General features: G+C 48.5%; 1 protein-coding gene across 17 annotated transcripts in view; it reads right to left on the reverse strand.

The window, feature by feature from the left end:
- The window catches only part of EIF4G3 (eukaryotic translation initiation factor 4 gamma 3), a 143,077-nt gene that overhangs the window by 57,742 nt on the left and 63,566 nt on the right, over positions 1-21,769 (reverse strand). For 6 of the 17 annotated variants that reach the window (XM_027711414.2, XM_027711408.2, XM_027711406.2 and 3 more), the window contains 6 exons: positions 18,012-18,107; positions 16,602-16,715; positions 13,153-13,185; positions 5,832-5,852; positions 4,877-5,056; positions 3,788-3,902 (listed from right to left, as the gene is read on the reverse strand). In XM_027711414.2, coding sequence (XP_027567215.1) covers positions 3,788-3,902; positions 4,877-5,056; positions 5,832-5,852; positions 13,153-13,185; positions 16,602-16,715; positions 18,012-18,107 — 559 coding nt within the window. The remainder of the gene's footprint in view (positions 1-3,787; positions 3,903-4,876; positions 5,057-5,831; positions 5,853-13,152; positions 13,186-16,601; positions 16,716-18,011; positions 18,108-21,769) is intronic. The other 11 variants (XM_039385585.1, XM_027711412.2, XM_039385582.1 and 8 more) reach the window with 7 other exon arrangements.

The raw sequence follows: 21,769 nt of genomic DNA on the forward strand, positions 1-21,769 counted from the left end.
GTCAGACCAACACAAACAATTTGCAAGGTCAACTGCAGCCTGTTTCGAAGCATAATCAGAAAATATAATTACAAACAATGTTCTTCTCATGCTGCAGCTCACGAGAAGCACGACCATGGTGATTAGTGCAGAATTTCACTGTGGTGCTGCTCACACTGGAACAGCCAATATGGTTCATTATGGTTTCCTTTATGGAATGATGTTGGCTCAATAACTGAGTGCTTCAAAAACGTGCCAGACATCAGGGTGACAGAGCAGAGCTGCCTTCTGCCCACGATCCGGTGTCAGGGGAATGTGTGAGGTGCTGCTGGGTTTTTTCCCTTCTAGGCGTGGATATTGGATGGACTGACTGCTTGCACTTGCCCCTGGAGCAATCTGATTTATTCATATCTGATCATTCTTCAGCTGAGCTAACCTTTAAATGGGAATGAAACCTGGATTGTGCCTGTAACCCAACCAGGGGTCACTGCAATCTCAGGCAAAGGGTGAAACCCAAGAAAGAGCTCAGCCCTGCACAGTCTGATTTGAGACTTCAGAGGATGGATTCCCCCAGCTGAGAGCTGAAAGCACCAGCTCTGGGCAGGCTCCCTGCCTGCAGCCTCCCAGGGGGAGCGTTGTCCTGCCAGCACAGAGCCCTGTGTGGTACAAGGTGCTCCAAGTGTTCAGTCTGGGCTGGGCTCAGTGACTCAACAGACGCCTCATTTTGAGTGTCAGGGTCGGGCAGCAGGAGCTCAGATCAGGCCTCAGGGCACAGAAGTGTCCACCAGCACCTCTCCAGCCTGGGAATCGAGAACTGCTGCCCAGAGAAGCTGTGGCTGCCCCATCCCTGGGAGTGTCCAAGGCCAGGATGGATGGGGCTTGGAGCAACCTGGGCTACAGAAGGTGTCTGTGGCAGGGGGTGGAATGGGATGAGCTTTAAGGTCTCTCCCAACCCAAACCATTCTGGGATTCTATGAACTCTCCTCTATCTCTCCTTAAAAACAGTGATGAACCTCAAACTCTTCCCAGTAACACTCTGGTGGAGCTGCCCAGTGTCCAAGCAGAGTCTGGGTCAGGTGAGGGGACAGGAGCCAGCCTGGGAGCCCTGGAATGTGGGAATGACCTTCATTTCTACAGACCCCCTGTAATGTGATCCCTGACAGAGAGGCAGCTCCTCAGGGAAGGACTCTTCCTTTATGAAAAATACTTAAAAAACCCAAATCCTGCAAAGCAAGAGTGAACTTCTGGGAGGAAACAGCTTCTACTGCAACAAGTCAAGTGCCTGTGTCAGTGCCACACTCTCTGCTCTCCTGCCTTTTCATCACTTCCAGTTCTACAGTACCGAAGTTTTATTTTCCCTCCTTCCCACTGATCATTTCAAGGTCTTTCCCAACGCTGTAGGAAACTCCCTGATATCAGAGAATGATAAATTGCAAAACTGAGCTATAAAAATGCACTGTCCATCCTCACAAGTTTTGCTTTCATCACCTTCTTCGGGTCCTGCCATGATTTTGATATCCAGCAGCCACACTGGCTACAAATCCTGTGGTTTATGGGAAAAGGCACTGCCAGCAGCTTTATCCACGCCTGGATTGTAGATTTAGTTGTTCCCCAAGCCTGGCAGCACCTGGTGAGAGACTGAGAGCATTCCCAGTCCCTCCAAATAGCAAGGAAGGAACAGAAGGGAAAGATGGATGAGCACAGGCAAAGCTGCATCATCCCCTTCCTCAGCTAAACCTTCCCTGCCTGGAAAACTCTGCAGGATGGAGAGCTCCAGCTTCACCCACTGATGCTCCACAGACACAGCAACCTAAAAACAAGTTGGGACTGAAAGATTCCAAGTTTCTGTGCAAGAAAACAGGCACTTCCAGGAGAGGAAAGCAGCCAGAAAGGAACCTTTTCCTAATTACAAGAGTGAAGACTAAGCAAGTCTAAGCAGGAAGTAGGAAAGCAGAGCTGTAACAGCAGAAAAAATGAGGAATACTGGGCAATTTCCTCATTTAAGGGATCAGGTTTGAAGAACCATTGCAATGTTCCTTCTGGTTTTTTTCTAGGATAAACAACCAGGAAGCAGCTGCCTCGTAATTACCCTCCCTCCTTCTATTCTGAAATTGCAGAACCACGTTTGAAGGGTTCAGGGTAACCTTTCAGCATAGTCCCATGAGCTCCACACACACCAAGTAAAGAACAGAAAGAAGGAAAATACTAAAAAAGATTTCCAAATGATACACAGGGAAGCAAGTGGGGCTTTACTCCCCTTCCAAAGGCATCTGTGTGTGTGAAGAGCAAACCTGCAGCTCTGCCAAGGGTGCAGGGCTGTCACTGTTCAGCCTGGAAGGGAATGAGTCACCCCAAGGCTCTGGAATTCCAACACTACAGCCCATGGGAAGCTGACAGTACCTCTGCCCCCAACAGGTCACAGAGTGTGATGGGCAGGTAGCAATGAGAGAACAAAATGCCTCAAAATTGATATTGAGAGGTGAAAACCCTTCAAAAATCAACCCACACGAAGGGGTGATGAATGCAATCATCCTGGGGGCCTTTCAGATGTTGCCATAAATGAGCAAGGGAAGAAGTGATGGACATGAGTGCAAGACTCCTAATTCTGCATCTCAAACACAGCTTGCAGGAGCTGGTCTGACTGAACCATCCAAACACAGATCCCATGGAAAGCCTCCCAAGGGGCTGTGATGTCAGGAGGACAGGGATTGTACACAGCAACACGCTGGGAATTGTTAAGAAAAGACCTCACTGCTTTTCTGTAAGAGGTGATTACCAAGAGAAGAGGTGGGGAAGGACAGTCACCCACTGGGTTTGCAAACTGGGACCCAGGGGAGAGGAGCTGGGAGGCCCTGGAGGACTCAAGGACCAGGAGACATGGACAGAAAGGATCCCCAGCCCTGGACATGCAGCCCTGGAATGTTTAATTGAAGCTTTGAACCTCAGGACCTGGGACAGTCACAGAATCATGGAATATCCTGAGCTGGAAGGCACCCCCAAGGATCATCCAGTCCAACTCCTGGCCCTGCACAGACACCCCAACAATCCCCCCCTGTGTCCCAGAGGATCATCCAAACCCTCCTGGAGCTCTGGCAGCCTTGGGGCTGTGCCCACTGCCCTGGGGAGCCTGGGCAGTGCCAACCAGCCTCTGGGGGAAGAACCTTTTCCTGAGATCCAACCTGACCCTCCCTGACACAGCTTCAATCCAGTCAAACACCCTGAACACATGTACATACGATGATCATAACTATGACAAATCTCCCAACCTTTTTGCTTTGGAAAAGGCAACACCAGGAGTCGCCCCCCAAAAGGGCCAAATTTCAGCCTGTGCAGGAGTTACAAGCTCTTCCACTGCACTAAACTGATCTTTGCAGTATAAAACCAGGGAACAAACCCCATGGCTTGCTCTCACCCCTCACTAAACACCGAACAAGGAACACAGGGATAAGAAAGTCAGTTGCTGTATTCCTGGGAGCAGACCCAGGGCACGGCTCAGTGGAAACCAGGGCTGCCAGATGTACCCACAATACCTTAATAAATAACAATGATTGAGCAGGGACTAAGAAACAGCCACCATTCCTGGTCCCATGTGATCCTGGGCAGCCTTTCCTGAGGCACTCACACAAACAATGCTCTGGGAGTGGGGATTTTTCAGGAGTGAATAATCAGGGCTGTGACACCACCAAATTTAGCATCTATTTGAAGTTCAAACAAATGCTAATCCAGCTTGTTATTATAAATCTGCAGCTTGACAACAGAAAAACACACCCAGGGAAGATTCTGTAAGAAGTCTCCAAGCAGAACTTACCATAGGCATTGGGGAATTCTCCAGGACCTGGGCCTGGATAAAAGGGTCCCGGTCCCGGCGGCTGCACAGGGTATTGCTGGGGGGGCCCGACGTACGGGGGGCCACTGTGACGATACTGGGGGGACAAAAACCACCATCAGTTCACACAGGAGCACACAGAACCTGTAATGGAGCCCCCCAAACCACCAGGGATCTGATTGTCAAACCAGGTCATTACAGAGAAAGGCAATCATTAAGGTTGGAAAAGCCCTCCACGATCAGAGTCCAACCATTCCCTCCCCACCACGCTCACCCCTGAACATGTCCCCAAGTGCCACATCCACACACCTTTTGAACACTTCCAGGGTTGGTGACTCCACCACTGCCCTGGGCAGCCCATTCCAATGCCTGACCACCCTTTCCATGAAGGAATTTTCCCCAATATCCAATGTAAACCTCCCCAAATGTTACCATCAGAAAAGTAACCAGAGCTAAGGCAAAGACAAGGCAGGGAGGACTCGAGAGCTGAGGCAGAACAGAGTCACCTCCCTGATTTCACTAACACTGTTTAATGAGGCCCAAGGTTTTAGAGTGACTGTAGATCTATTAAGTCAAATTAGATACATTTAAAGCACAAATATTTTCCAAGAGCTTGGTTTCCCATTGTTTTTGACTCCTACAGTTTCCATGCACAGAACAAATACTTCATCCAGAGAAAGGACAGAGGTTGAACCACAGAATCACAGAATCATGGAACCACTAAGGTTGGAAAAGGCCTCTAAACCACCAAGTCCAACGTTCCCCCGGGACTGCCAGGGCCACCACTAAACCATGTCCTCAAGTGCCACATCCACATGTTTCTTGAACACCTCCAGGGACAGTGACTCCACCACTGCCCAGGGCAGCCTGTTCCAGTGCCTGCCCACCCTTTCCATGAAGGAATTTTTCCTAATATCTAATCTAGACCCCCCCTTGGCACATGAGGCCAAATACAGAACTACCAGCTTGGTTCCAGAGACACATCCCACCAACTCCTGGCATGTCCTCAGCCAGCCCAGATGGAGCAGAGGTGGCTCTGCAGCTCCTCAGGTGCCTGGCTGATGGATTTACCTGTGGGATACAGTACTGGGGGCCCTGAGGCATCGGGTAGGGCATTGGCAGGTGGTTCACCATCATGATGTGCTGGTTGGTTTGGTACACGGCAGTCGGGGTCTGTGCTCCGGGACGGATGGAGGGGCTGCTGTTCTGGATGGTGGCTCTTGGAGGCTGGATCTGAGGCCTCTGAAAAAACTAGGATAGGGAAGGGAGAGAGGAGAGAAAACAAAGAACCGGTCAGACTTTCTGGGAAAGGATTAGAAATACAATATTATAATTATAAGACTAGTTTCCAAGGGTTGCCATGCCTTCAGAAAGCTGCAGGACAGTCTGGGTTTATCTGTGAACAGCAGGGTTTTCTATTTTACAAGGTAAAAAAAGGCAAGAAATGTTACAAACTAATAATTATTACTTTGTAGCTATCAAATTTTACAGCTCAACTTTCAGAGCGAATGTTGGAAAAAGGAGTTTGTCTCCTTTGTTTTTAAAAGGTGGGTTGGCTGCTAAAAAACCCACCTTTATAAATACTCCAGGGAAATAAAAGATCAAGGTAACTATTCCAATGTACCTCCAGAAGAGCTAAAAGGCTGGAATTTCACAATGGACAGAGGCACCTCATGCCTCTCCTTTACACTCATTGATCCGGGCGACTCGTCCTGCCCTGTTTTCCAAAGGGTGGCAACTCGTCCCAGGGTGGCACCAAACTCTTCTACCACGTTGGGATGAAGTGATGCCCCAGGTGGATGGACCAGGTCCAGGGAACCAAGCAAGCCCCTGGCACACGCTCCGTCCTCGGCCCTCGCGCGGGAGAGGCACCGGAACCCCGGGACGGAGCATTGGCGGGGCTGGAACACCTGGCTCTGGAGAGGCTTTGGAATCTCGGCAGTCAGGAGGTAAGAAATGCATTCACTGACGGAGGAATGGTACAGGTGAGACACTTATGCCATGCAGAACCAGGAGTTGGAGTTACCTGTATAGGTCTGAATCCTCCCTTCAATAACGAAGCAAGAAAGCAGCAGGAAACAGAAAGAAAGCCAATGGAACAGCTTACAGATCAACAGGAAGGAACAGGATCAACATGCACCCTAATGCACACAATTCCAGTCACCTCCTGCCCTGCTCTCACCCCTTGCACCAACTGCCAGGAAAAGTGGTACCGAGGACTCTCAGGATCCCACAAGGTCAGAAACTTTTACACCTCCATACAAAACTTGTCCGGAAAAGTTTAAAAAACAAAAGGAAAAAACCAAGCAAACCATGACTGACTGCAGGAGACGTGACACTACAGAAAGACTTTGTGTTTACTGTTCCTAAAACATCAAATATTTCTCCTGTCTGGTCTCTTCCAGTGATACAGAGGGAGCAGATAAAGCAGAAATCCTGGCTCCAAGTGTGGATTTCTCTCCATTTCTGCACCAAGACTGGGAGGGTAAGAAATGCCACATATTTTAACTGCTTAGAAAAAAAATCATGATAATAATTAGGCCAGCACACGTCACAGCAAACCCTGCTGGCTGCTGTGCAGTGATGGGAACAGTCTGGGAGCAACTGTGTGAGGAGGGGTGAGAAGAGAAGAGAAGAGAGGGGTGACCACTGAGGAATGAGGGAATGAGCTGGGATTATCCACCTTGGGTTTGGGAAGGATGAGGGAGGATGGAAGGAAGCTGTGATGCCTCTATCTTTGCCATGACAATGAGCTTAAAGTGGTCATTCTGGTGCTGCTGAAGACTTTATAACAGTTGAGCTGTTCCCCACAGCAAATGATTTCTCCAGGAAAGCCATGGATGACTCCATCTCAGAAATCCAGACACTGTTAAGAGGAGCTCAGTGATTTTATGTCCAGCCCTGTTAATCTGGATGGAGAACTGTCCCCAGCACACTGTGACCTGAACCAGGAGAAGGTAACTGTTTGGGGAGAGAAGTTTGGAATGAAGGTGCAGAAAGAAAACCAGAAGAGCATCACCCTGCCACGGTCCTGCTCCAGCCACGCTGGGGCTGTGAGATGGGGGGAAACTACCCAAGTGTCACAGGAACCAGGGGCAGGTGCTGAATTTATGGTGAGAATCACCAGAGTCTGCAATTTTTTAATATCCAAAACCACAAAAAATGTGCAAAAGTCTTTCTCATTCCACTGCAAATCGCTGACTGATGATTATTTACAACCCACAGGGCTGTGTTTCTGCAGAGTGAAAATGGGCTGGAGGCTGAAGCAAGACATGTCAACAGCAGCTCCATCCACAGGGCAGCACAAGAAAAGCCATGGGGAGACTCCACCAGTGCCAGCCAGACATGAGCCTAAACCTGCTCCTCAAGTTCCTGCTGTGCCTACGGAACCTGCTCCCACCGAATGGAAACCCGAGGGAAAACTCACAGCACCAGGAACGCCCCGGGGATGGAAAGCTGCTCGTTTCCATCCCTGGCAACTGGTCCCTAAAGGCTCACGAGGGGAGTCCTGCTGGGGGGACACACTGGAAGCTTCATCTCACGGGACACGAGCTGGGTCTGTTCCCCACTGGAGCAGAAGGGATGGGACTTGTGCTCTGAAATGGGGGGGTGAGGCACAGCCCTGCTCTCCCACGAGCACTGAACACCCCCAGGGCAGTGCTGGGCTGTTCCACAGCAGCAGGAGGATCTCTGACAAGGAAACTGTGTTAAAAACCCTCTCAGGAGCCCCCTACACAGCCCACACCAGCACAGAGCCGGCTCGGCTCCAGAGATGGAGAAAAAAGGAGAATTCCATTCCTGGCAGACCAGCAAGAGGAACAGCAGATCCGTTATTCCAAACAAGACCATCAGAAGCTTTTGGAAGCACCAAAGCTGAGACCTGTCTGACAAAGTTTAATGACTTGTAGCTACTCCACTTCCAGTATAAAACCAGGATTCTCAAGGAACTTGGGTACTGGAGCACTGAGCATCTGAGCCGTGGGGGGCTTTGACTGTTCTAAACCACTGTCACCTGGCTGGCAAACTGGTTTATGCTCCATCCTCGTCCCTGTCCCTCCAAGCTCAGCCAGCAATATTCATGCTTAGAAATGTTTTGCTATTCTGACTTGATCTGCCAAAAAATCCATCTTGCACGGTCAAAGTGCCCTGCACAGACACCTCCAGGCAACGCTAACGATCCGCAGAGGAGAACACCAGGACATGAAAATCTGACAGATCTGGACTCTGTTTCTTCTAGGAAGTGCAGGATTTGGAGTGGAGCACACACAGGACCCCCTCAGGACCAGGGTGAACCACAGCAAGGCTTCTGAGAGAAACTCTGTGTTACACCAGCCCTTCCTTGACTCCTGCCTTCAAAAATAAAGCCCTGCTACGTCTAAATTATGGTTGTTCAGCAACCAGTGCAGACCTGGGTTGTGTCCTCGAGTCATGTCCCATCCCTTACCTGTCCAAGTCAGAGAGGGAGGGAGTTCTTGGATCACCTTGGAGTCATTACTATTGGGCAATGTTGTCTTTAACTTCCCCCAGGGTTGCTGCCCTGATCCCTCACAGAGGAGCAGAAGCAAACACTGCCTTCACTGGCTCCTCCAGCCTGCTCGTTTAATGAGCTCTCATCAGCCCAGCACATCCTTCACCTCCCTGCTCAAGGAAGCTCTGACAAATCCAAAAGTAGAACTGCACACAGGCTCCAGACAGGGTTTCTGCAGTGCTTCCCAAAACTCCTTAACTGGAAATAACTTCAGTGGTGTATCTGGAGGCTGCACTGCTGACGTGGTTTCAGCCAATGAGCTCCCACCTTATGGAATAAACCCTTCTCCTTGGCACTATGTGCCATGCTGGATGTCACCTGTTCCATGCACAGCATCCTCGTGCTGACCAGGTTTTCCACCTTTGTACTGCTGCAGACACACATCTGCTGTTCGTGCCACAGGAATTAACATTAATTTTAAGGAAATCCCTTCTAACCTCCTGCCCACCCCTGCACAATTCCCTGCCACTCCCTTCAGTCACTGCTTAAATACACACGCCCCAATATCTGTTTATTAATCATCACCTTCTTCATTTTCTTCCCACGTGTCCAGAGGCTGCTGAAGGCACCCAGATGAGAGGTTGTCAAGTAGAAAAATCAATGATCAAACAGAGCCCAGTCCCTGGCATCACCCACCACTGCCTTTTTAATGATTTGCCATTCACTCTGTATTTCCAGTGCCTGTGAGTGCTCCCTCCAGACCCCAAAAACTGCACTGAGCTGGAAACTTGGGGTAAGAGCACTGAAAACAAACCTATGCCAAGCTCAGCCCAGGGAATTTTTTTTCCAGCTATTTTTTTTCCTAGTTTGGACCAAGGCTGGATGTTGTGATGGGTCCACGGAGCCCCGCAGAAGGTCACGGAGAAAGGAAGAGAAAGGAGAGTTCAACAAGTTGTCATCAAGCTCTCCACTTCAGTTAAGCTTCTCATACCCCTGTTACTCAATTTTAGTCTTTCTGGTGCCACCAGGAGGGTTGGTGGGATAACCTGAGCCTGGCTGGGAGGGGGAGGAGGAGGTGCCTGCACAGGCAGTGCAGCAGGAACCATCTGCCTGTGGATGGATGTTGGATTTGACCTTTCAAACTTCAGCACAAGCCCTGGGCTCAGCTGAGGAGCTGCAGCCTGGAGACATCAAGATCACACAATCATGGAATTGTTTGGGTTGGAAAAGCCCTCCAAGACCATCAAGTCCAACCATTCCCCCAGCACTGCCATGTTCACGACTGAACATGTGCCCAAGTGCCACATCCATGTGGCTTTTAAATCCCTCCAGGGGTGGTGACTCCACCACTGCCTTGGACAGCCTGTTCCAATGCCTGACCATCCTTTCCATAAAGAAATTTTCCATGACATCCAATCTGAACCTCCCCTGGCACATCTTGAGGCCATTTCCTCTTGTCCCATGACTTGTTACCTGTGCCAGCAGCAGGAGCTGCAGCACAAATCCCCAGGTCCACATTCCCCAGTGGCCACCAGCACCTCAGCGCAGCCCTCTGGGCACAAGGCAAGCCTTGTCTGCCCCCCTCAGACTCTCCCAGCTTTATTATTTATTAAATTATGAATCTGAGAGGAAAAGCCCTTTTTTTTGGGATTTACAACTGGCAGCTCCTCCACGTGCTGGATGCAGACAAGGAAGGGATTGTGGCAGCCACTTCCCATCACCCTCTGACTCAAAATACTCCAAGAAGCTACAAAATGGCCAGTGGAGTCAGTTCAGGGAGTGAATTCCCAACCTCTCCAAATCCCAGAGCTTTTTCACCCAGCCCAGCCCATTCTCTGTTGTACAAGTTCCACCCAAAGGAACTCAAGTAACCCTGAGCTAAAACTGGAGCCAACTCCACCAGCAGCCCCAAGTGAAATGAGTCTGCCATGAGCAGCACACTCAGCTCAAATACAGTTAAAAGTCAAAAAGCAAATGATGACATTTGAGTTTATACTTCTGATTTCTGTTTTTAATTACCTTGGCACCCAGTTTTAAAGTCACCCAGACGCTCCCCAAGTCGCTTCTTAAATGTAAGGTTTTATAAGCAGAGTCAAATGTAACAAAAACCTGCATTTTGGAGTTCAGATTAGAAGAAAACTGCTATTTTCAACTTCCTGAGGATCAGAAGCAACAAAGTGCCTCCAGAGCCTCAGTTAGGAATTAAAACCAGGAAAGCTCCGTGCACGAAGTGGGAAACGGAGCAGCAATCTCGGGCAGGGAGGAGCTGAGGCCGTTTCAGGAAGAACACAAGCTGACAGTGCATTAGAAATACTGCCCAAAACACTTTGCAGGGTCTGTTTTTTTCTCCTATAAAGTGAAGTTTTCCAGCAGATTCTCAGTGTAATCTGGGAATCAAGGATTACTGATACACGTTTAACTTTTAATCACAACTCCTGCTGCTATTTCATTTCACTTCATCCACTTTTACTGTAACACCCTAAATCTCTAATATTTTCTGTTGTACAGAATGTGATCACGCTTTCTCCAGCATCAACTGGCTCCACCAACTATAACTATCCAGCACAGGACAGGAATTCCCATCTGGAAAAAAACCTGCCTATAAAGCTGCCATTCAACTTCAGGTGCTTAAATCATGCTAATTTGAGTACTTTAAGAGCTAATAATTTCAGGCAATAACACTAAAGAACAATCCATTATTTGCCTGAAAGAGACCCAGAATCAATAGGAGGCACATGTTAATAAAATCCCACTGGGATGGACATGGGGAATTGCAACAATGGTGCTGCCTCTGCCTTCAAAGGGCATTTTGAGCTGTTGCAACAAATATTAACCCTGCTACGGCCAATTTACTTACTGAGCACATTTTAGGTTACAAATCTCAGTCTGGACCCCTCTGCTTATGTTACACAGTTTAAACGTGGCTAAATGTTGGTCTTGAGCATCCTCTGAGTGTTGGGTTTGGGATGAAGCCATGACCCTCCTGCACTGGTGGTGACCAAAATCCCTCTGTCCACCCCCAATCTACACCAGGGGTGGAGAGTTTTGGATTAAAAGAAATAAACATCTAGAGCTTGGGTTTCTCTGTGCCTATCCTGATCCAGCACATGACAGATGCAACTGGGAATAAAGCCTGGAATGTGTTTCCAGTGGTGACAGCTTCTCGGAGATAATTATAAGCAGATTCAAATGTAACAGAGTCAAAAATCTGTGATAAAATTGGGAAAACACTCGGAAATTACAAGTTTTAACCTGCAGGCAGAGTCAGAACGGGGTTCAAAGGCAAGTTTTAGATCAAATTCTGACAGACTGGTGGCAGAATCCCACCAGTAAAGCCACCGGCTGCTGAAGTATTTTGTCCAAGGCTGTGCTGCCTCCAGACTCCTGGGCCAAAACCTGCTCTCAGTGAGCTCAGGACATTTTAGGGGAATATTAACTGGCTCACACTGAATATATCCAGTGCCTTAGTAATGACCTATGAAAGAACTGAGGAGTTTCAGAGCAGTGATGATTTTCAGTAAACACAGACCTGAAGCTAAGATCAAGAACAGAAGTATCTAAACAAGACCCTAATCCCGGCATTCCCCTCGTGTCCCAGCTGTCCTGCAAGCATTCCTCCAGCACTCCTGGCCAAGCCATCCCAGCCACGCACAGAAATCACTCCTTTCTCTCTCCCATGAGCTTTGCCTGTGAGCAAACAAGTGCAAATGTCCCGTTTTACTCTTTCAGCCCTTTTTTGCCCTGCTCTGGATGGCTCCCACAGCCCCCATGCTGCTCCCTGAGGTGGAAGGAACAAGGATGATGATGTTTGTCGGGTGTCTGTGCCCACCTAACACTTACCTGCTCGCCTGAGACACAACTATCCCCACAGAGCTCATCCCTACATTTACCTGCTCAGTAACAGGAGCAAAGTAAGAACAAAATGACCCTTCTGGAACAAACCTTCCTTGGCTCGAGCCCCTGCCCTGACACCACTGGAGTTAACGGGATTTTTTTTTCCTATTAACTCGGTGGAAACAACCTGCTCCTTCCAAGCCAAGAATGTCATGGAAACAACCCAATCTGGGAGAGCTTTCCTGCTCTTGTCACGCTTCTGTTCCTCTTCCCCACCCAACAGTACCACCTCTGTCCCCTCCAAAGCTACAAGAAGCAGCAACATCACTTCCCAGGGGAAAGAGTTTTGGCAACGATGAACAGGGGAGCTGATAGAAAAGATAATTTTAGACATCCTGACTAGGACAGAGGGACCTGTGTGTCTGTCCTGACACCAGAGAGGTCCACAGGGTAATTCTGCCATCCCTGAGCTTCAGGTGCCAGAGGTATTCCCAATCCTAACTCTTATTAATGGAGTGGTTCTTTACAAAGTCCAAGTCATGCAACAGGAATACTAAAAGATTCCTACATGTCTGGCTTTCATGGGCCAAGTAATAACGACATTAAGCAGTGCAATGGTAACAGATAACCAGGTGTATCACACAGCAAACGTGGCAACTGGGAGGTCGTTTGCTTTGCTCCCAGTTGGAAAAGCAGGACTTTCTCAGTTGACATCTTCAGGCAACTTAATCCACTGATCAGTTTGGGAAATATCCAGAAAAAGTTTCTAGTGATGTGAGAAGGGAAAAAAAAAAATCTCCCCAATACCTGGCAAGGATCCCTTCAGGTTCTCCTTCCCTGTAGAAGGGGGTGGTTCATGGGAGCAGTGACCCCACTTGTGAGTTGTGTTACTCAGCGTTGCAGGCAGCTCGTTAGAGGGTTATGCAGGTGCTAGTAGCTACTAAGGGGTGGTTTCCTCCACTCTGAGTTAGTAGGTGAGTCACCTCCACCCCCAAACCCCCCAGGCAATTAGTGCAGGGTGATAACGAAGGGGCAGGTACTGTACCTGGTGATGGGCAGGTCGAGGCCCCGCTGCAAACTGAGGAAAGGCGGGAGAAACAAACACAAAAGGAAAGGCACAAAGAGTCAGAAACACCACAACGAACCAAAATGTCACAGTCTATGCAAAATAAACCCACAGAAAATAAAATAACAACGACACACTCAAAAGCTTTGCTGCAGGACAGCGACAGACAGGGGCTGAGGTGTCAGATGGACATGGGCACTGTGCTGCTGGGAGGAGCAGCTCCCGGGATCCTGCAGGCACTCTAGAGGAGGGATGCAGGCATTCCTTACCCTGCCTGAGAAAAGAACACGAAACCAAAAAAAAACCAACTTAAAACAAGCAGCAGTGGAGGTTTGGAAACTGCTTAAAGGGGGGGGAAATGGTTAAAGCAGCTGGACTCGGCCGTTCCGGGTATTTGTGGGATTGAGGATGGACACTCATGGCTGGAGAGCAGGGAAGAGCCAGGCACAGGGAGTGACCTGCCAGCCAGGGGCTGTGGGACATCCCTGCAGGGCAAAGAGCAGCGATTCCTTGCACATACACCCCCTTTTCCTTCATTTCCAGCTTGTTTTTCTCCATCAGGATCACAACAACCCCCTCCTTAACGAGTGGGATTTGTCACCCCCTCTGAAAGACAAGGACCAGGTTATCCCATGGTGTCCCCACTGAAGGACATCGGCAGTGGAGCCTGGATGGAGAACAGGAGGTCCTGGTTCCCAGCCCTGAGCTCAGGCTACTGAGTCACTTCCCACTCACTTGGGTTAAACACGGAGGAAAATAATCCCAGTTGAACATGCTCAGTCAACATTCAAAGCATTTCCCAATAAGGAACTGATTGTTAAAATAGAAATAAAAATGAATGCAAGAAATGGAAAATATAAATAAAGATGACAAGGTGTCTTCTTCCAGAGCTGAGTTAGGTGTTGAAACCTTTAATTCTCAGTGCAATGAGCATGATGAGAGCAGGAAAACCTATTGATAAGAGCTCCAATAATTACTGGAACAATCAAAACTAGTGATCCAGAGTGGATTTTCCCCACCACATGCCTCTACTGTGATGGCTCAGTGACTTAAGACACATGGTACAGCCCATCTCTGCTCATTCAGGGACTCACTGTGGTTTCATTTCTGCCTGGGAACAGTGATCAAAACTGGCTACTAATTATTGGTTTTCTTAACAAGAGGGTTTTTCTGCAAGGAAAAGTGGGCCAGGGTTCACACGCAGCCCTTCCATCTATTTTAATGCCATCGAACATGAAGCAAAGTATAAATATCCACTGGCCCAGCTGATTTTTTTCCTTTATAAACACTTTAATTGCCTAGATCTAAGATTTCCAAGAACTGCTATACTGGTGTTTATATATTCCTTCTGCCTTCACCTCACGGGTGGAGAGTCATAAAACCCTTCAGAAAGGAGCGAATTCGCACACACGTTTCTGGCACGAGGGTTTATAAAGAATGACCTGCACTGGTTCACCAAATAGTTTTTTCACCCTGGAAAATTTTCCCTCAGCTTTAGATTAAAGAATCAAAAAGCAAAGCCTGGTCACCTTGTAAGACTAAAAAGCTAAATTTTAATTTTAATAAAAGAGAAGGACTCAGAGCCTCCCTGAATCCTCCTGAGGCTCCAGGTGGGAAGAGGACAGTGGCTCTGTGGATGAGGAGAAACAGGCACCCGGATGAGTCTCAGGAGGTAAAAGCACTTCAAGTCCCTATTTCCCTGAAGAACTCCCCCAGACCAGCTCAAATGTCTTGGGACAAGGGACTCAAGGACCCCTGGAAGGGGTGAGCCTTTCCATGGGGTGACACACTCTGTGCTACACCAGTGAAAAAAAACTACCCAAAAAGAGAATGATGGGGTGCAAAAACCTTGTGCTGCTTCGCTTCAGGGCCAAAGCACCTCTCCCATCCCTCTTCCACAGAGAAGATTTGTTCTCACTGTGCTTAAGGCAGGAGCTGGAAGTTTATATATGAAGAAGCTGGAATATACTCTGTGGTGGAAAGTAATGTGTTATAAGAAAAAAATAAAGAAATTAAATAAAAGCTCCAAGTTAGTGAAAAATGCCTCATCTATTTTGCACTGGTCACCACTGGCTCTTGATTTTTTATTTAAATAATTCAGGTTGATAGGAATTATTCCTATTAGTAGCTGTAAGCAACAGAACAAACTGTAGTCACTGCTGGCTCCGATTAAAATTCACACTTGGGGTCGTTTTTTCTCTGTTTGATGAAGACAGTAGACAGGAAAACTTTATAAATCCTGGGTCCAACCTTCCTGCACCCTCATTCCCTACAGTCCTCTGTGGGCACAGGGAATGTTCTCTCCCTGGGGGTGCCAGCCCACACCTCACACCCCTCCTGGATCGCTCAAACACCCTCTCCAGCACGTCTTTTTTTGGGCAGAACTCCTAGAACTGGACAGTTTGTGTTTACATCCCCTGGTGCTCAGGGCTGGAATGGCCAGGAGAGCACGGATAACTGTCAGCAGTGCTGAAGGACCGGGATTTCCTTTTCCTTCCCCAGCTGGAGCTGCACTTTGCCATCCCCGCTACTGGGAGCGATGCGAGCGGGGAGCAAACACGAAGCCAGTTGGATTGCAAAGGCTGCTGTCCTGGGAGGAGCAGCAAAGCCTGAGCTCTGCAATTCCAACGGCCCTCAGATGCAGGACGGGATGGAGGAAGCTCCAGTCCCTCCAGGAAGTGGGGCTGGGATCAATCCTGGCCCACACGGGGCTGTGCTGTGGGAGCCCAGGGATGGCAAAACCACCCTCCTCGTCCCCTCCTCACCCTGCCCTCACCACCAAAAAGGATGGTTAAAAAAGAAATAAAAATATAATAATAATTAAATTAAAAAAAAAAAACCAAATAAATCAAGCCTAGAACAAAATGCAGGAGTAGCTCAGGCCTGGGCCAGTCTTGCATTTGCTTTGGGGTGGGAGGTGGAATGAGATGTGATGGGTGGGAGCAGCTTTTAGTCATGAGGTGGAGATGGTCACAGCAGAGCAGATGGCAAAACCTGCACACAGGAGAGCTCAAAAAAATAGAAAAAAATGCCTGATGGCTGCAGACAAAAATCCTTCCTCGAGGTCTGCTCAGGAATGGGGCCAAACCTCTACAATTTGGTGTTTTCTGGCCAAATTTCCTCCAGGTGCTCTCTGTGGAGTTACAAACCCCCAGGGGCCCTGCTCTCTGTCCTACCTCAGGTCAGACCCCCCCAGCTGTAACTCAGTTTGGGCCCTTGTGTCACCTTGGGACCTTTGTCACCACCTCACCCGGCAGAGGCTGCCACGGCAGCTCGTGCTCTCAGCAAAGAAGCAAAATCAGTGCATTTCTGTAGCCAACAAAAAGATGTGGTAAAAAAATAAAAATAAAGAAAGAAAGGAAGAAATAAAAACGGTGCCATGGGCACAATTGCCTGCAAGAAGGAGTACAGTTTGTTATATTGCTTACAATGCAGTATTTTATCCAGCCTCTTCCAGCCAGGGACCTGTAAACCGGACTCTGTTCCAAAACCTTCCTCCTCTTCCAGTTGTCTGTGCAATGTATTGGCACTGTTCTGCTGGGCTGTCAAAAAAACTGGTTTAGAGATGCAGCTCTTCAGTCAGGTTTTTGCTCCAGTTCTAACCACACCAATTTAGCTGTGCTTTGCAACAATTAAAGAAAAAAGGTGATTATACTTACTGAGGAAAGAGGTTTTACCATCTGTGTCCTGCATTACTGATCAGAATGGGGCACTAAGGACAAATTCCCAGCTGCCCACACCACAGAACTCTAAAATTGGTGTTAATTGGCTCATTTATCAGCACAGAGGTTCATGGGCCTCAGAACAAACCCTCCTGGACTGACTGTCCTGGAGAGGAACCCCCAGGAGCGGGGCCAGCACATTGGTGTGGCTGCACACCAGGGGTTCTTGCCCCGTGTACAACTATTTATACCTGTTTTGTGGACAAACTACTCTGTCTTGGAGGCTTTCACTTTGCTTCAGTAGCGTTTGCCTTACTCTAGGAAGAGAAGAATGCTGGGGAGGGAACAGGGGGCAGTGACCCGAAGGTGTCACGACACAGGACACAGGATTGTGCTCCCTCCACTGCCGGAGGCTCGGGATGTGGTGATGGGAAGCCACCACGCCTCTAGAAGCTGGGCTAAGCCTCTGCTGCCCTAGGGGGGTCTCCTAACATTATGTGGAGCTGTACTATGAGCAGAGATTCCCCAAAAAGAGCCTGGCTTGGGGAACCAAAGTCCTACAACAGCAGAGCGGTATCACAATAAACACACACCTCAAAAAAATAGACTGTGGAGGACAATCAGACCTAAAGTTGGATGAAAAAGGGGCTCAGCACAAAAAGATCTGAGTACACAGAAGCTCTAGGTCACATGTGAGAACCTCCAGGGTTAGACCTGATCAGTAGCACTGATTTGGGAGCAATGCCCAGAACCACTGGACACTGAGTGCTGCTGCAGAGAACCGCTGGTGTTTGATCTCTGGTCTATCCCTGCACAAAACACTTCCCTAAAGAAAAAATAAAAAAAATTAAAAAAAAGAAGAAAAGAGAAAGATTCTGGGAATGAACCTGAACTCTACAAGGAAGTGAACCTGAAAGCAACTAGGCTAAAAATAAATTATGTTATTTGAAGTAGATGAGAATCCCTCCATTGCTTCTTTAGCCACTTTAGAAGGAAAATTACTCTACCAGGACAGTGTCTGAAAAACTCAGGCAAGGTTTGCCATTCGGAATGTGCTTCCAGGTCAGTAAAATGGGCTTTTCAGAGAACCAGCCATGTGCTACAGACACACACAGACAGAGAAACACACCAACGAGGAAGAAAGAACAGGAGGAAACGCTGCCGTGGGCTCCTTACCGGCGAGCGGGTCTGAGGCTGGGTGTTCATTGTTTGAGGGGCTTGAGGGTACACCAACGTGGTTGGAGCTGCATTCTGTCCTGAGGGGTAAGGAGCCTGCCAGGGAACAAGAAAAATCAATATAAAATGAGTGTATTCAATGATTCATCCCCAAAGATAAGAATGGAACATGTTATCACACGGAGTGATTGATGTGGAGATAAAGACGACAAGATCGAAATGGAAAAACCTTCAACAAGGACCCAACTAAGTTTTCAATGCTATCTCTCACAGTAGTAGCTTACTACTGTTAAGGAAGTACCAGTTACTTACTCATTATTATGTCAGTCAGAGTCTACTACTATTTATTAAGTGAGCTCCCCAAGCGCCGCAGCAAAAAACAAGCAAAGAGAAACATCAACCCAACACTAAACCCTGCGTGTCCAAACCCCTGGCCACACACAGAGGATTGCCAAAATCCTCCTCTGAGCTGGCTGTCAGGGAAAGCATGAACTGCAGAGAGGGCCAGTAAATCCTCCAAAATCAGGCAAAAGCGAGAAACAACCTCGAGTGGGTTCACCAGAAGCCATTAAAGCATCTCCAGTGCAGTGAAGGGCCCGAAATCATCCCAGATGGAAGGCAGGCCACGGCTACAGGTACACCATGGGCTCTGCAAATTTTTCCTAGTTCCACCCATTTCCATGGGCTATAACAATTTATGCCACCAGATGGTCTCCCCAGTGTTGTTTGCCCAGAGTAACAATAAACTGGGGCTGTGGAGTTCTGCTGATGACGCATTTTAATGAGACATTTAGAAATAACTTTTCAGAGTGCCTTTTTCCTCTTTCTTTTTGAACAAAAACATTAGAACTTACTATATTATTTTTTTAAACAGTTATTATTGTAGTGGCACAACACCCAGCCAGCAGCCTGAGACAGTCTTTGCTTTCAAGAATCACAGAATTGTTAAGGATGGAAAAGCCCTTCAAGATCTTCGAGTCCAACCCTTCCCCAGCTCTGCCAAGGCCACCACTAAACCACGTCCCCAAAGGCCACATCCACACCTATTTAACACCTCCAGGGACGGTGACTCCACCACTGCCCTGGGCAGCCTGTGCCAGTGCCTGATCACTCTTTCCATGAAGGAATCTTCCCTAATATCCAATCTGAACTGAAGGCCGTTCCCTCTCCTCCTGTCCCTCGTTCCCTGGGAGCAGAGCCTGACCCCCCCCCGGCTCCCCCCTCCTGTCAGGGGGTTGCAGAGCCAGAAGGTCCCCCCTGAGCCTCCTTTTCTCCAGGTTGAGCCCCCCCAGCTCCCTCAGCTGCTCCTGCTGCTCCAGCCCCTTCCCAGCTCTGTTCCCTTCCCTGCACACGCTCCAGCCCCTCCGGGTCCTCCTTGTCCGGAGGGTCCCAGCGGTGCCCCCGGGGCTGGAGGTGCCCCGGCCGTGCCCAGCACAGGGGACAATCTGTGTTAAGTCTTTTTTTCCTTCTTTTCCATCCCTAGACATAAAACCCCCAACTAATCCCCAACGATCAAAATGTAACACAAAGTAAGTGAAAATACAGTTTAGAAACAATCTGACCAGGAATTTCCCAGCCTCGGGAAAAAAAAGAAGGAAAAATAAAACAAAAACAAATAAACAAAAAATGTGGCAGAGGGGATGAGGGGACTGAGTGCAGTCCAAGAAGATCCCATCCTAAACACCAACTGCTGCAACACCTCCTATTCCCTCTTTGGGCCCGCACTCAAACTGCTTTTTAAAGAGTAAAACTTACACACAACTCCACAGAGATGTGAGGACACTGTTACCACCACCCAAACTAACCAAGCAGGACCTTCTGTTGTTTTCTACCTGATTCCCTGATTGCTTTGTGGGTCAAAATGAAGATAAAAATGCAAGTCTCCAAGTACACCACCAGATCTGTGCTGTGAGGACACCAAACACACTGGGCAGGGTATTTACCTGGAGAATGTTGTTCTGTAGTGGTTTATACCAACACAGCAGCACAGACTCTGGCTCAGGAGCAATTAAAAGCTTTGATCAGCCCCTGCACAGCCTCTGACAGGTGAGCAGGGCAGGTTTTCCCTGTCCCTCCTCTCCAGGAGCTCAGCTGATGGGATCCTCTCCAGCCAGCCCTTCCCTCCGTCCTTACCACCGCCAAAAACCAATTCATGCTAACAACTAATTTGAAAGAAGTCTTCTAATGCTTTTTATTTTCGAGATGTCAGATGCAACATCAACTATTTCCCCCTTTTATCTGCCAGGTTTGACTGTGCTGGAGCTGGAGGTGTCGATGCCTACACTGGATGTACCAGAGCTCTCAGTGGTGCAGAACAAGGCACAGGGAGCTCCAGTGTCTTTTCATCCACAGCCTGCAGAAGTTGTCCTGCATTTGTAGGATCCTGCTGCTGACTTTGTGCATCTGGGATCTCTGCCCAATGTGAGATTAGGGCCTCTCCCCTTGGAGGATCAGTGGATTGCTGTCAGTCCACGCACCTTGCACAGGGTCCTGATGTTGCTCTTTGTGTCACAGAATCCTAAAATGGGTTGGGTTGGGAGGGGCCTTAAAGCCCAACTCATCCCACCCCCTGCCATGGGCAGGGACACCTTCCACCAGCCCAGGTTGCTCCAAGCCCTGTCCAACCTGGCCTTGGACACTCCCAGGGCTGGGGCAGCCACAGCTTCTCTGGGCAACCTGTGCCAGGGCCTGCCCACCCTCACAGGGAGGGATTTCTTCCCAATATCCAACCTAATCCTGCCCTCTTCCAGTTTAAAGCCACTCCCTCTTGTATCTCTTCCACCAGCCAGCAGTGAGCACACAAGGTGGGTGACAGGAAATATTATGAATAGATAATATCAATAAATGGATCAGCTGAATGGGAGCTCCTTGTGCCTCCAGCTGTGTGTGTCAAGAGGTGGGACCTCATCCCAAACTGCTGCTCCCACAGCACCTCAGCAACAAGAGAAGGGAATATCTACTATTCTCCCCTGCCTTCAGGGTCATGAAAACATGTTTTCTTCAGGCTTAAACTGCATGTGACAGACCAAAGCCTAAGTCATCTAACTCCCAAAGCCTAACTCAAGTATTAACGCTGGCCCAAAATCCCACCTCCAAAACAGCCCCAGGTTTTTTTTTAATCACCCAAGCCAAAGGAATTGTGAAAGAAAGGAAGCACAGCTATCACTGAGCCTAAAAAGCTTTGAGTTTCAGCAGCAAGGCCATAAACCAGGCATTTGGACACAGTGCCAAAGGCACCCCCTCACTGGTGACACGTCACTTCTGACACCGGGGGCCGACAGGATGACACAGCCCGGTGTTACACTTCCCCTAGTGTTTAAACCCCACCAGAATAAACAGAGCATTAAGTTAAAAATAAAGAAAAAAGCCACATAAAGGCTTAAGTTGTGGCCACTGAAGGGTTTCTGCTATTAAGGTGTCACCAAACAAGGTGGCTGTGGACAAGTGACCGCTGTGGGTGCGAGGTCACAGCTCTGCCCTAAGGAACAAGTGCAACACAAACTCCACTGCAGACCACAAACACCACCTAAATAAACATGTTTTACAACTATTGCACAACAACAAACACTTCTGCCCAGCACGTTTCAAACCATAGCGAGGTTTTGCCTTAACTGGTATTTGTGTTAGAAATGTAACAGGGGGGAATAAAAGGGAGGGGAAAAGTGGTTTATAAATTTCTGCAGGTATTAACTTCACATAGAAGACTGTGGGAGCCTAAATAAATTATCAAAGATCCAAGAGAATAAATCACAGCCTTC

The sequence above is a fragment of the Pipra filicauda genome, unplaced genomic scaffold (assembly GCF_003945595.2).
Source record: "Pipra filicauda isolate LSUMZ 115617 unplaced genomic scaffold, ASM394559v2 scaffold421_size600610_pilon, whole genome shotgun sequence".
Lineage (NCBI taxonomy): Eukaryota > Metazoa > Chordata > Aves > Passeriformes > Pipridae > Pipra > Pipra filicauda.